Here is a 15,459-nt window from a genome sequence, read left to right as displayed (position 1 = left end):
ATCTGATCTAATAATGTTAAATTGTTTAAGTATATTGAAATTAACGCGCTTTTCAGGCTTCAAGAAGGTTTCGCAGAGGAGGAGAATGTCGAATTTGTTTGAAAGTTTGTGAACTTCGGGTGTCTTGTTAGAGACACCACGACAGTTCCATTGCAGAAGATTTAATTGGGAAAGACTAGCCATTTTTGTGGGCTGGAAGAGCTAACAAAGAATGGAGGCTAGTCGTAATGTTAGAGAGAGTTTCTAAATTTTGTTTCGTAATTTCTGGTGAAGAGTTGGAAGAAATGTGAGTGATATGTGTTTTTAGTAGTGAGAGGAAAGAATTGAGTGATTCTACGATCTGGGTGTCAGAGTTAGGTGTGTGTGATTGAGTCGGGGTAGGAGAAGGAGAGGTAGATGAAGGATTCGAAAGAGCAAAACCGTTAGGCATGGAGATCTCGGATCTGCCATTGTTCCAGTTTGCAGCGAAGAAGGTTGAAGAAGAAGAGTTTTTTGGTGTTCGGTTTGTGTGAGAGTGTGGTGCTTTGTTTGTTGTCTGTTGAGAATGGTTGTTGTGAACTGTTGTCGCTTGAGAGAATAAACGTTTTTGGAGGTTAGAATTTTGTGTGAAGGTTGAAGAAGGGGCAGGTTGATCTGCCAGATCAGGAAAGTCGGAGAAGTTAAAAGCGTCCATGCGACGAGTGTTTCTTTTTGGTTTGAGGATTTCCTTTGCTTCGTCAAAGGACATTTTATGTTGAGTTGCGTAGTAGCGAACTTCTTTTTGAAACGTGAACTCTGGACATTGTTTTGACGAAGGTTTGTGTGGACCGTTACAGTTTGCACACCTTGGGGGGCCTGACGCGTTGGTGCAAGGGTTGGTATCATCATTGTGGGGGGCTGAACCGCCACATTGTTGGCATCGAGTTTTTGACCTACAGTGTTTGGCTATGTGACCAAATCGCAGACAATTCATGCACATGCGTGGGTCTGGAATGTAGGGGCGTACTGGAGATGAACCTTTATAAATTGACACACGCTCTGGAATGGTAGTTCCTTGAAAAGTAAGAAGGACGGTGGTAGAGGGTTCAAACGTAACTGTGTTTTTCTCGTCAATTTTTCTGCGGTTAAACCTCAGGGCATTGATAATTTTACAATCCTTACCGTAGTTACCAATAATTTCCGCGTTCTCTAAAATCTCTTCCGTGGAGATGTCTAGCCCGATATTGTTAATTATTCCCTGACACGTGACGAAACTCGATGGGATTATAGCTATTAGACCTTTTGATTTAAGAGTCGGATCAGAAACAATTTGGTTGGCTGCTCTGCCACCATTCATGATAACTCGGACTTTTCCGCGACCGCTTGGGTAAATTCCAACAACTTTACCGGGATAAAGATTGTGGATGATTTTACCGACTGACACATGATTCAGGTCTTTCGACGCATCGTTTGATTTGGGATCGCGCTGTAAGAAAACCGGGCAATTTCCCTTATTAGAATTTTCGTATTTGACGAGTTTGACTTCTTTTTTACCTGTCTTCTTACCGGATTGATCTGCACGCACTGTGTTAGGGTCAAGAGGCGGTTTGAATGGGTCTGGTTGATTCTCACATTTACGTTTTTTGTCCGAATCTAGGGACGATGTTGAGTTTGTCCGCGATCGAACATTTTTTGACGATTGTTGTTGATAATACAATAAATTTCTTGCAGCTCTCTGCTCCTCCGTCTCATCGGAGAAATCCATTCGGAAGTCTGAATTTTCGCTAGAGGCCATGCCTCTGCGATACGCGCGCTCAGCCACGAGGCTGGCTAACCTAAAAGGAAACGAACTACTAATAAAAGGGTTAGTACACTATGAAATAGGTACAATAAGACACGATGTGTCTTTAAAAGGGATCCCGGTTTTAATCGCGTACAATAATGAGCACCACTGAATTAAATAAAGCCCGTAAATCTATATATATTTCGTAAGCAAAATAACGCGTCCGCTCGGTAACGCATTCCTTACGGAACTCCTCGAGAATCTAAAGATAGAAACATTCACCACGCATGCGTAATTTGTCGTTTTAGTAGAGATGGAAATATTACAAAATTTCACATAGTAATAAAGTTATTAAAAAAATTAGGAAGTTATAAATAAAAATTAACTTCTTTATTTATATTATTATTTATTTAAAAAATGTATTAAATAATTATATAAATAATGAATTAATTATTGTAATTTTGAATTTGAATAAGGAACGGAGAAACTTGTCCACCAATCACAATCGTGTACGCGTCCAATCAGAAGCGTGGAATTGTGTCAGCCATAATGGAAAATTGAGCCAATGAGAAGCCTAGAAAAGTATCTCTTCCTAGACTTGTTCATTCCTGTTTAATGGATTTGTGTTGAACAATCGTATCCTTTCGCATCTGCTAATTTTGTTCCTAAAATATGTGAGTATTTATCAATAATGTATTATATTTGATTGGAGTTATTGATTTCATTGATATTTATAATATTTTGTGAAAATATTGTACGAAAATGGTTGATAATCGACAAATTGTCCCCCCTCTCATGCTCGATAAAATATCACCTGGTGCATCCGGTATTTGCCATATTTATCAAAAATATTTAGGAATCTATCAAATTTGTTTCGAATTACTGATTATTTTGTCATATTTGATAGTATTCGTGATAATATTTTGCCCATTTTGCCAAATCTCAACAATGCGATTTTTTCAAAATGGCGTCGACTGCAGCTCAGCTGCCAGCCGAGCTCAGCTGTAAAGTTTCATTCGTTTTTTTCTGTTTTCTTCCGTAATCTGTAATCATGTAATTGTAATCGGACGTGAGTTTTAAAAGTTAGAGAATCGAGATTATTATTTTCGTGGTAAACGTGGTAAATAATGATAAATTTGTATGTTCTTTTTGTTGCAGGATTTTCTCGGAATTCTCGAGTGATATTGAAATGGTGCTTGCAACGAGACATTTGGAGCTTAGTCTTATCATTTTGTTATTTTTTAAAGTTTTTTTTTGTAAACTTGTTTGATTTGGATTATTAAAAGGATCTTTTAGCGAAAGGAACAAGTGGTAAGAGAACATTATTTATTGCTTTTATTCTATTTTCAGAACATTTTGAGTTTCTTAACCAAAGGCGAATAATCAAAATCAGTTAACCTCTTTTTTTATTATCTTGATTAACTTAATTGGTTAGATTTTTTCTCGGATATAGTCTATTTTTAATTTTATATATGATTTTCTTTAACGCGATGAATTTTTTTTAAACATGTGAAATACATATTTTGAGGTTATGGACATTATTTATAACTTTTGCAGTAATTTTAATTATTGACTTGTACTATTAAATGTTTTTTTCCAGGGCGAATATTTGATAACAGGAGCTAGTCGTATTTGTAAAGAAACCTGAAAGATTAAATATCAAAAGTTTTATTAAAAGTAGTAAATTCAGTAAATAATTAACAGTCAGAGTAAATTTTAATAGTTTGGAAAAATTAAATAGATACTTTGAAAAATTTAGTCAAATTTGGTTTTAAAAAATTCTATTTTGGAAAATTAGAAGCAGTTCGTGTCCATAAAAAATATTGTAATCATAAGAATTAAGTTTTTGCAAAAATTTTAATGGTAATTAATAAATTCAACAAAATTATTGGATGAAAAATATTAAATTATTTTAGTTTTATTAATACTGAAAATTACAATTATCATTTTTTTTACAAGTAGAAAGTTTTTTTTTATTTAAATACGTTTTAGTAAATTTCTCTTAAAAAATTAACTATATTCGAAAATAAAATTTTGTCATGAAAGTTCCTAAAGTTCTGAATGTTCAAATGAAGGAAATTTATTTAATTTAGATTTAAAAAAATGAATAAATCGCATTTAAAAATTAAACTAAATTAAATGAATAATTCGTTCAATGAAATATTTTTAATAAAGAATAAATTAAATAAATAATTCGTTTATGAAAATGTTTTTAATAAAAACACTATGAAAATTAAATTAAATGAATATTCGTTCCTGAAAATATTTTTAATGAATAATAAATTAAAATTTATAATTCGTCGATGAAAATATTTTTAATAGAAACATTTCGTTTATTTGAATGTTCGAAACTTGTGGATTATTGTCATGTAGTCAAAATGTTAACAGAAACCTGAAAAACGATATTTTAAAAATTCATAATTTTAACAAATTGAAAGACTTGTAAACTTTATTCATAAAATAATTTAATTTCAAGTCTGCAATTGTTTCAGGACTTCAGAACAAAAAAGGACAGCCAAGGGGAGGAAGAAAACAACTTAGTCTCTTCTCATCATTCCAATCCGGTAATTCTCAAAGGCAAGTCTCTCTTCTTTCCAAAATTGATGTGACGAAGGCAAGTTCAAATAATTTTGAAAAATTGCACAGTGGCAGCTAATTGAATAACATTAAATTTTTTCTTAGTATTCGGATTTTCTGTATTTAAAAACTGGTTTAATTTGATAATTGCTTGATTGTCAAAAATATTTTACAATTTTTTTCAAAAAGTAAAATTTAATTTTTCTTTTTTTCTCTATAAAATTAATAAAATTCTATAAATTCAATTTGGAAAATATCTAGAGCTCAGAATTGTATTTTCTCTTCTTTATCAGCTTTTAGAAAATTCTTGTACATTTTTGCTTCATTGTCATCATAATTAAAATTAGTAAAAATTGCACTCATTGAAATAGTGTTAATTAAAAGTTAATAATTTTTTACAAACAGTTGACTTTTAATAAAATCATATATATTCATTATTGCTGCTGTGTAACTTTTCACCACTTTTTACATTTATATTTAAGGAAATATTTTTATTTGCATACTTGAAGAAATTTAAAAAAAAAATTTAAGATTTCGAATCAAATTTAAATTCGAAACAAATTGAAACAGAAACAAATTTAAATTTAAATTCGAAACAAATTGAAACAGAAAGAAATTTAAAATAAAATTCGAAACAAATTGAAACAGAAACAAATTTGTTTCTGTTTCAATTTGTTTCGAATTTTATTTTTTTGTTTCTAAGTTTATTTAGATCATAAAAACAAATATAACAGAAATTATAAACAATTAGTTTATATTATAAACAAATAGACGGAGGAAAGGGAAATTTTTGAATAAAAAATTATAGTTGTCTTTATATTTAATTTATATTTTTTTTACAATCACAGCATTTTTTTGTGTTTTATATCACATTTGAAGTATTTTTTCTTCTACTTTTATTAAAAAAATATTTATTTAATGGCTTAGATAGGAAAATTTCGGTTAAATGCATTGTTTCTCGTGTTGGTTACACCACTCGGGTGCAATTGCCTCGGGGTAAATATTTTTACTCTCTAGTCTTTCTCTCTGAGCCATTAATCTCGGTTCCACGTCGGCTGTTTTTAAACTTGGCGAATTGGTCCACAATCTTTCGGCGAATGCAGCTGCTCTTGGCCAAACTCGCGAATCCAAAGAACCACTCACGACATATTCGCCCCATATGCACGCTTCACCTCCAAGAACTCCTCTCTGTAAATTTATTAATTATTATCATTTTAAATTTGGGAAATTTAAAAAAAACAATTTTATAGATTTTCGAAAAAATCTGAATTAAGAATTAAAATCCCGAATTAAGAATTAAAATTCAGTTTATTACCGAACTGGGAATTCGATTATTGTAAACTTCTCTCCACGTGTGATAATAAGTATTGCGATGAATTCCATGATCCAGGTACCATGCATTTTTCGTGGAAATTATTAAATTATATCCTAGATCTAATAATTGTTGGTTGAGTTCTAGTTCGGCTTCTACCCATGTTTGAATGATGAATTTATTCTTATTGAGATAATTTTCTATTATATTTGGTGACGTTAGGTGAGAACTCCAAATTATCGCTTTTGTGTCTTCATTGTTTGTCAGTTCTTTTAATATATCAACTTGTGATTTGTGAAAATCACTCCAAAGTTTGAAGAAGTCTTTTTCCTGTAGACCCAGTCCGTTTAGTTTCATTTTCTCTGTTATTTCGTAAGTACTATTCCAACAGTTTATGAAGAGCTAAAATTTACCAAAAGGATAAAATATTACATTTTTTTTAAATTAAATCAAATAATTATCATTAAAAATTAATTGCATTGCTATAAATATTTAAAAAAAATTAATTTTCAGAATTTCTTTATTAGAATTTATTTATTAAATAATTAAATTATTAATATGAATAATTAATTGTTATTACAATAATTCTTTTAAAAATAAATAAAAAAATCTTTTAAATAAGTTTAAAAGATTAATAGATACCTCATCACCACCAAGATGCATTATTGTATCTTTATCCCAAATATTCAGAATATCTCTGTATAAAATTCTCAAAGTACTTAAAGTATTTGGATTGACAGGATTAAGTTGACCACAAGGTGGTTGAATACAGTAGTCCCTCCAGGGTTGTTTGTTCACACAAACTGCAAGATTTCCAAGATTTGCTTCAGGACCCCATTCCCATCCAGCTCCTGCGTGCGATGGCGAATCTATTTCCAAAATAACACGAACGCCACGAATTTTCGCGTATTTTATTATCATTTTCATATCCGATACGCTGTAGATTTTTTCTGGACTATAGGCACCGAATCTGAATTTAAGAATAAATTTTATGAGTGATTATTGATTAAAATTTTTAGAAAAGATTAAAAAATTTATGGCTATCAACTAAAATTCGTTAGCATAAAAGATTTTTAGCAAATAAAATTTGTTATCAAATAAAATTCGTTAGCCAAGAAAATTTGTTAGCAAAAAAATTTGTTAGAATAAAACTTTTTAGCAAATAAAATTTGTTAGCAAAAAAATTTGTTAAGAGAAAACTGTTTTGGAAATAAAATTTGTTATCAAATAAAATTCGTTAGCAAATAAAATTTGTTAGTCAAGAAAGTTTGTTAGCAAAAAAATTTGTTAGGAAAAAACTGTTTAGCAAATAAAATTTGTTAGCCAAGAAAATTTATAAGCAAAGAAATTTGTTAGAAGAAAACTGTTTAGCAAATAAAATTTGTTAGCCAAAAAATTTGTTAAGAGATAACTGTTTAGCAAAATTTAAAGTAATTAAAAATTCTTACAGACTCATGTAAGGAAGACTTTTTATCTCAAGGGGGAAACTTTGACTGTCAGTGGCGTGCCAATGAAGAATATTTAATTTCGAAGCAGCGAGTCCATCGATTGTTCGTAAAATATCTTTGACTGGAAGGAAATTTCTGGCAGTATCGATTAATAGTCCTCGATGTGGATAGGCTGGTTTGTCCTTAATCATTGCATTGTCCACGATAACTAATACTGGATTTCCGGTACTTGTCAAGCTAGGCGCTATTAGTTGGGAAAGAGTTTCTAAACCATGACGAGCTCCATAAATAGTTGATGCGTCTATTGATACTTTTTTATTGTCTTTTCCTGTTTATACATACATTTTTGTTTCTTCATTAAAAATTTATTCAATTTTTGTTAATATTAGTGCTGTATTTTAAATCATAGAATTGAACTTTTTTCGGAGCACTCTCATGAAATTGAGCCGAGGCCGAGGGTTAAATTAAAATGAAACTTGGTAGTATTAAATTTAATAGTAGTTTCAGAAAATCAATTTTTTGGGTGAAAACAATTGTTTATTCATGCATATTCTGACCTTTTCTCCTTTTTTAAAGAAAAGATAATAAAAATTGTCAGTTTTTGTAAGTTAGAAAATTTTTTAGTTACGTTGAAGAAAAATATGTTTACTTTTTGCAAATTTTGGAAATCTTAGTTTATGCAGCTTAAAAATCTTTTTATATTTTATCAGTCTTTAAACTTAGAATTTTTTTTATGTATTTATATGAATTTATCACTTGGAAAAAATTATAAAGTTGATATTTTTAAATAAATTATCAATCTTCCAAGCTATTTATTTGACTTGGTGATTTTTTTAAAAAATATTTACTAGAAATTTTTTTATTTAAGGCATAAAATTATATAAAGTAACTTGTACTATTTTTAAAGTAAAATTCAAACTGTTTGGAATTTCTATAAAATTGTACTACTTTCAGAATAAATTTTACAAAATTGGAAATAAATTTCATTAAATTTAATTAATATTTACTCTGGAAATGAAGATTTGTAATTAAAATTTTTACTATTTTTGGAGTAAATTTTAATACGTTAGAAGCAAATTTGACTATTTTTACTGCAATTCACTTTAAATACAGTAAAATATATAGAATTAAAAAAATAGAATTATTGTAACTAAATTTTTTATATATACTAAAATTTTACTATTTTTGGAGTAAATTTTAATAATTTAAAAGCAAATTTTACTATTTTTACTGCAATTTACTTCCAATACAGTAGAATTCTGGAATTTAGGAAAATTTAGCATTCTAACAATAATTTTGATTCAAAATTTAGAAAAATTACAGACTATGGGAAAAGATATTTAATTAATTAATTAATATTTAAATAATTGTCGACTCTTACATTTATTTTGCAATCAAAGAATAAACTTTTGTGGTTGCGTGCAACCGGTAAATAAATATAATTCTACCAAACTTCATTTGAATTGGTGAGGGTGCTCCGAAAAAGTTTAATTTTAATATGGAATGTCACATTAGGTAAATTATATCGATTTCAGGGTGAATAGAGAAAGGATAAATTATTATTATAAAAAATAGTCATACCTCCTTTGGGAATATTGAGGCTGTATTCCTCATTAGTCTTCCAATTTAAGTCGAGGTTTTCTGAAGTTACTTTGAAGTAGACAGTGATAGTTAAATTATTGTCAGTCTTACATTCATGACCACAGAGTAATTTTACATTTTCTATAAAAATATTACTCATTTCTGTTAAAAACGGTTTTATCTCAGATGGCACTTCCAACATGTTAAAGAAAATATTGTCAGGGTTCATGTTTAGATACTGAAAAAGAATGTTTCGAAATAAATTAAAAATATTTCTATTTGCTCTCTAAATTTAAATTAGTAAAAGTGTTTACTAATTCAAATTATTGGCTGACTTTTTGCTTATGACTTCGTAAATTTTACTCCTAATTTAGTAGAAATTGCTATTTATCAGCAAAATTTACTAATTCAAAAGCAAAAAGTCTGTCAGTAATTCAATTAGTAATTATTTTTACTAATTCAAATTTAAAGAGTGACTATTTTTATTTAAAACTATTTATAAAATATTGTTAAATTATTATTGTTAGGCAAAGTTTATCTTAATTTAATTGAATTTTAATTTTAATTATACTTGCATTTTTGCCAACTTCTGAAATTCCAGTTGGTAGAGGCAAAATATTTCCATTTCTCTCGCACACTAGACGACATGACGCTAGTGTGTTATGATATTTTATTGAATTTGAATTATTTTCATCGATTATTGTTGTAGGATGCTCTGCTCTATGGCATACATTTTTCACGCATTTGTATGTTCTAAAAAAACTGAAATAAATTTTTTTTAATTTTATCTCTCATTTCTGGTTATTTAAAACTGGTGGAAAATGAAAGTAACATTAAAGAGTAATAAAATTTTGTAAAAATTCATATAAGTTCTGATAGTAAATCGGAATTATTAGTTTAAAAGCGTTTGCACTATACTTACGCCGGTTTTTCTGATTCACATGTCACGATAAATATGATTATTGTTACGATAAAAATTGACTGCATTGATTTCATGTTTCCTGCAAAAAACAATATTTTAAAAATTAGTAACTTTCATGTTTTTGGGAAAATGATTCAATCTTAAAAATATTATAAATAAAAAGGATTTAATTAATTTAATATTTAATCAAGGAAATTAAAAGTATTTAATTAAAATAATCTTATGTATTGAGACAACTTTTTTTTCGTTCAAATAAAAGTTTTGTTTATGTCGAATACAATTTTTATTGTAAAATAAATAAATAATTTAGTAGACTCTGTGACAAATATACTTTTATTTAACTTAGATAAATTATATTTGGTTTATATAAAATTTTTCTCTGGGTGTATTATTGATTATTATTTTATTATTTTTAATATTCTTTTATTACTATTATTATTATTTTATTATTATTATTATTATTATTATTATTATTATTATTATTATTTATTTAAATAATTAAATTAAAAAATTTTTTTCTATTTTTTTTATTGAAATACAAATAAATGAGCCACAAGTTCACATTACGCAAATTAGGAATTCAAATAAAAAATTATGTCCATTATTTTAATATTATTATTTAAAAATTAAAATATTTATAATTTATGAAATAAAAGAATTGAGAGTATGAAATTAAAATAAGTATTATTTTATTATTATAATCGGAATGTATTTTAGTAATCGAATTACATAAAATTATTACTTTGCGAATAGCTACAAAGTAGTGTTAAAGGTTTTAAAAAATTATAATTACACAAGCTATTGATGCATGCTTTTCATAATTACACGTGTGGCATGACCTTAAGTTATGTACACAGATGTGCTCCAAACAATAGTTTTTTCTTTTGCCAAAGTGTGTGTTCATATTAATTAGCAAACTTTACAATAGAATTTTTTGATTTATGGAAAATTTCAACAAAAAAAAACAAAAAACAGTATAATTGGTCATTTTTAGACATTTATTATTAACATTTTTTAAATAAACGGAAAAAAAATTTTTATTTGATTAAATTATTTGGTAATAGACAAGTAATCGGTTACTTGAATCAAATAAATTTTTTTCATTGTATGAAATTTTGATTCAAAATATTTTTCATTTTGACAAAAATACGTAAATTTTTATATTTTAAAATATAAATAATATAACAATATTATTTTAAAACTTTTGAAATGTTTAAAAAAAAAATATTTATTATATAATAATTTGTTTATAATATTATATCAATATATTATAATTATAATAATGTTTATAATATTATATTATATTATTATATTTTAAATAAGTCTTTTTATAAAGTAAGATACGTTATTAATAATTTATTATCACGGACAGGAAAGATAAAAACATGCAATATTGATTAACTAAACAATATACCAGATTGCAGGTGCGAATGTTTTATATAGGTATACTATAAAAAAATGCAGCAGACTTTATTGTAACTTATTTGAAAATTATTAAGTAAAATATAATTTCAAAGTATACGATTTAATATTTTTCATATATTCGTGTTTTCTTTTTTTATTTTTAAATTTAGGACAAAAAAACATTTTGCCATTACGATAAGGATTATGATATATGTCATTTATTATTATCACTGAGTTGAATGGCTTATTAAAAATGCAGGCATTTTATATGGGAGTAAAATAAATAATTTAAATTCAGTACTTTTGGTATAATACAAATAAGAGAAGTTCGAAAAAAACTAATAAAATTTAGGAATAAATAAATTTAAATTAAGTTAAATTTTAATGAAAAAAGAAATGTAAATAATAAAATGAATATTAACTGTAAATAATTAAATAGATAATTATGAATAATTTAAAAATAAACGATGTAGGTACACATAGTGAAAAATTAAATTTTTAAATTACATTATGTAAATAGATTGAAATTGCCAACTTTTTTGTAATTCATAATTTGAAATTTAAGTAACTGTACCAAGAGAAAAAGTTTATGTAAACTAAAAATAATTTATCTGAGTTTAATAAAAGTATATTTGCAACAGAGCCTACTGAAAATATTTGCTTTAAATAAATATTCTATTCGAAACAAGTAACATTTTTTTTTTGAACCGAAGGAAATTTTATTTGAAACAAATAAAATATTATTTGACAAGATAATATTTGCTTGCAACAAATAAAGTTTGTTTGCAACAAATAAATTTTATTTGTACCAAATAAATTTTATTTGAACCAAATAAAATTTACTTAAAACAAATAAAAAGTTTAGTTGGCTCTAAGTCAAATATTCTTTTTTTCTGCGGGTAAAAGAAAATTAGTTAATTAATAAAACAGACAATTTATGGTTGAATTAACTACAACTAACTAAATTCATATATACCTGTATTTATTTAATTTCGTTGTCACTTTTGTTTGAATCAAAATTTGCACATAACCGATGTAATGAAAATATTCGGTTAAGTAACACATGCAACTGCATGAATTTAATTCCCGGCATAAAGTTTTTCTTCTGAAAATATTAACACAAATAAATGGGAGACAATTTGTCGTGATTTTTTTAATTCTTCTTAATTATTTTTGTCTCATGAATTTCGCAATTATGCGAAATAATAATGAATTTCTACTTGTATAGAAATTGTTGTTTTCTTTCACAAAATTCAGTGCGTACAACCAGCTAGGTGAATGGTTCTACGGCAACTGCAGTTCAATCTGAAGTAAGTGCTAGACGCGACCTCTATTGCTGTCCACATTCTGTGGAGCCGTTTTACTAAGCAGTTAGTATTCCACTAGAAACTTTCTTCTTTATAAGAAAAAAAATAGGTATTCGATATTGTAGAGAGTTAGGTATAGTGTTGATATCATATGGTGAATTGTATATTATACGACGCGGAGGAGAAAAAGGGATTGTTGTTTTGATAAACGCATCCAGAAAAAAGATGTATTTCATTTAGAGGCTATACTAAACTTTTTAATTGGTTTAAATGAATTTTATTTGGACCAATTAAATTTTATTTGATTTGGTTTAAGAAGATTTTATTTGGTGCGAATAAATTTGTTTCAAATACATTTTTTCTGGTCCAAATAAATTTTATTTGGTTTGCTTTAAATATATTTTATTTGGTGTAAATAAATTTGTTTCAAATAAACTTTTTTTTGCTTCAAATAAATTTTGTTTGGACCAATTAAATTTTATTTTGTTTGGTTTAAGAGGATTTTATTTGGTGCATATAAATTTGTTTGAAATACATTTTTTTGGTCCAAATAAATTTGATTTGGTTTGCTTTAAATATATTTTATTTGGTGCAAATAAATTTGTTTCAAATGAACTTTATTTGCTTCAAATAAATTTTATTTGGTTTAAATAAGTTTGATTAGGTGTAAATCAATTTTATTCGATTCAAATAAAATTTATTTAGTCCAAATAAAATTATTTGTTTTAGTTCAAATAACTATGATTTAATGCAAATAGATTTTATTCGGTTCAAATAGATTTTATTCGGTTCAAATAGATTTTATTCGATTCAAATAGATTTTATTCGATTCAAATAAATGTTATTTTTTATTCAATAAATTGTATTTGTTTCAAATAAATTTTACTCGGTTGAAATAAATTTTATTTTGTGTAAATAAAAATTTCATTTGTACAGAATAAAATTTTGTTTTCAATCGAGTAAAATTTATTTGAACTGAATAAAATTTATTTGAACCAAATAAAATTTATTTGAACCAAATTTTGTTCAAATAAAATTTTTCTTTGGGTATTTATTGTTAATATAAAACGAACAAATTAATTTTGTTTTCATAAAGATTCAGATTTTTTGTAATAATAATATACATTCATTTGTTCAATTTCTTTATCAAAGGAAGTTGATAAAATTTTATAAATAGAGAAATGACATTTTTCTGATATGCATGATTTTTTAAATAAGAAAACAAACATATTGATTAAAAATTTAGACAAGTTTTTCGTTTTTGTTTCAAAATGAATTGTTAGTTAATTTTTCATAAGGTTTTGTTTAAAAGCTTTTGACTTATATTTTCCAAAAAAAGGCGAAAATGGTGCGAGGCTATTGTGTAGGCGTTAAACTCTTTTAAAAAAGTTTCAAAAGGTACCAAAAACAATTAGAAAATTTGGTAAAATTTTTGTATAATTATGATAATACGTATTTTTGGGAAAAAAATTATTTGACCTTGAAATGTCCTTGTTCAAGGTCATTTTGAAGAATTTGAAGGTCACCATTGAATCTTTCATCTTTTACCCAAACCCCCCACTGTGTCGGGCCCTAAATTTAGTTAAAAATATATTTTCGACTTAGGCAACTAGTTTGCTTTTTTTAAATAGTTTATTTTTAGTTCTGTTATAGCTAAAAATAATTGTTGTCAATTTATGTAATGACAATTTAATTAATTAATTTGATTGATTAATTTGATTAATTAATTGAATTAATTATGTAATTGTTTTCTCCTTTTAATTGCTATTTCGAAAAAAACATTTAAATAAATCATTAAACTGTGATAAAAAAATAATTACATTATCAGTGATAATATTCTGTTTGTTAAATTCTTCTAATTATATGTAATTAAAAAAATGCGGGACCAGCAGTTTTTTTTTGAAATATTTGCAATTTAACGTGACACACATGATAGAATTATTCTAATTAGTTTTTATTTTTAGCTTCTTATAAAACAAGAAATTATAAATGTTACAAGTCATCAAAAATAGATTTAAATATTACAACTAGCATAGGTTTTTTTTCGACGTAAAATAAAATAAATTAATTTCCCTAAAGTTTGAAACATTCAAAGGGAACGAAATTTTTTCCTTTGTTAATATTTTCAAAAAGAATTATACTTTAAACATAACCTAATGTAAATTTAACATTTCCTCAGTTAAATTTTTTTTTAATTACAAAATAATTTTTTGTAGAAAAATACAAAGTAACGGGAGTAATTAAAATACAATCGTCGTTCATTTGAACGTCCGTAACTTTAAGAATGTAATAATAAAACATAATTTAGTTCATAAAGATCTTAAAACTATTTGTTTGTCCATTAGGCCAAACAAATAGGTTTAAGATCTTTATTAACTAAATTGTAAAGGCTTTGAAAATTTCTTTTATTAATAAAATATAATGTAATAATGGAAAATAATAATAATAGTAATAATATTAATAATAATAATAATAATAATAATAATAATAATAATAATAATAATAAAAATAATAATAATATTGGCAATAATAAATAAATATAGAATAGAATAAAATTTAAAACGCGAATAATTTTTTCTTAAGACAGACAATGGATAATAAAATAAAGTGTTCATCAGATATTTATTTAATTCAAGAAATTTATTAGCATTATAAGTATTTTTCACACATTTTTTTTGTATTTTATTTATTCGTAAACGCCGTGGGTACACAATTTTTTGAACCCTTTCATATACATAATTTACTCAATAAGTATAATTATGTACTTAATTATTAGGTAATAATTACAGTCCGAATTTACACTTTTTTCTTATTTTTAATCCGAACTTGACGCTAAATGCTAAATAATACATATTACATAAATATGCACTGCACAAATAGTTATTTACAAAATTGGCCTCTACAAACTAGTTGGTTCCAGAAGATCAAGATAAATAATCGATTATAATAATTGTCATTATTTTATATTCAACTGCTGCGTATTTTTATTCAATTATAAATTTATACGTTTAATTGCGTATTTATATATACTTTTGCCAATGGAAAATTAAATTTTATAGTAAGAAGAATAGATTACCTATATAGATTTTTTTTGTGTTTTTAGAATATTTTTTTCAAATTAAAAACAAGGGTTAATAATAAAAATGCAGTTGAATTGATATCACGTT

At 25.9% G+C, this 15,459-nt stretch overlaps 1 protein-coding gene and 1 long non-coding RNA gene across 3 annotated transcripts; one reads left to right on the top strand and one right to left on the bottom strand.

Moving 5' to 3' along the window:
* The first annotated feature begins 2,338 nt into the window (after positions 1-2,338).
* Positions 2,339-4,323, top strand: LOC122512774. 2 transcript variants are annotated; one of them, XR_006302662.1, is made up of 3 exons: positions 2,339-2,415; positions 2,900-3,052; positions 4,234-4,323. It is a non-coding gene; the product is annotated as an uncharacterized LOC122512774 (long non-coding RNA). The 2 variants fall into 2 exon arrangements; XR_006302663.1 differs by lacking the exon at positions 2,339-2,415 and adding an exon at positions 2,696-2,810.
* Positions 4,324-5,126: 803 nt separating this feature from the next.
* Positions 5,127-12,302, bottom strand: LOC122512762 (chitooligosaccharidolytic beta-N-acetylglucosaminidase). The gene is made up of 8 exons (XM_043628817.1): positions 11,962-12,302; positions 9,582-9,660; positions 9,235-9,421; positions 8,660-8,897; positions 7,079-7,406; positions 6,273-6,600; positions 5,634-6,032; positions 5,127-5,506 (listed from the first exon to the last, which is right to left on the bottom strand). Exons 2-8 carry the CDS (start codon positions 9,653-9,655, stop codon positions 5,261-5,263), a joined length of 1,800 nt encoding a protein of 599 aa, XP_043484752.1. The 5' UTR covers positions 9,656-9,660; positions 11,962-12,302; the 3' UTR covers positions 5,127-5,260.
* Between the last annotated feature and the right edge of the window lie 3,157 nt (positions 12,303-15,459).

This window comes from Leptopilina heterotoma, unplaced genomic scaffold, assembly GCF_015476425.1.
Source record: "Leptopilina heterotoma isolate Lh14 unplaced genomic scaffold, ASM1547642v1 Lhet_128, whole genome shotgun sequence".
Taxonomy (NCBI): Eukaryota; Metazoa; Arthropoda; class Insecta; order Hymenoptera; family Figitidae; genus Leptopilina; species Leptopilina heterotoma.
The sequence above is the reverse complement of the archived record's forward strand: the minus strand, read 5'-3'. Positions and strand labels throughout refer to the sequence as shown.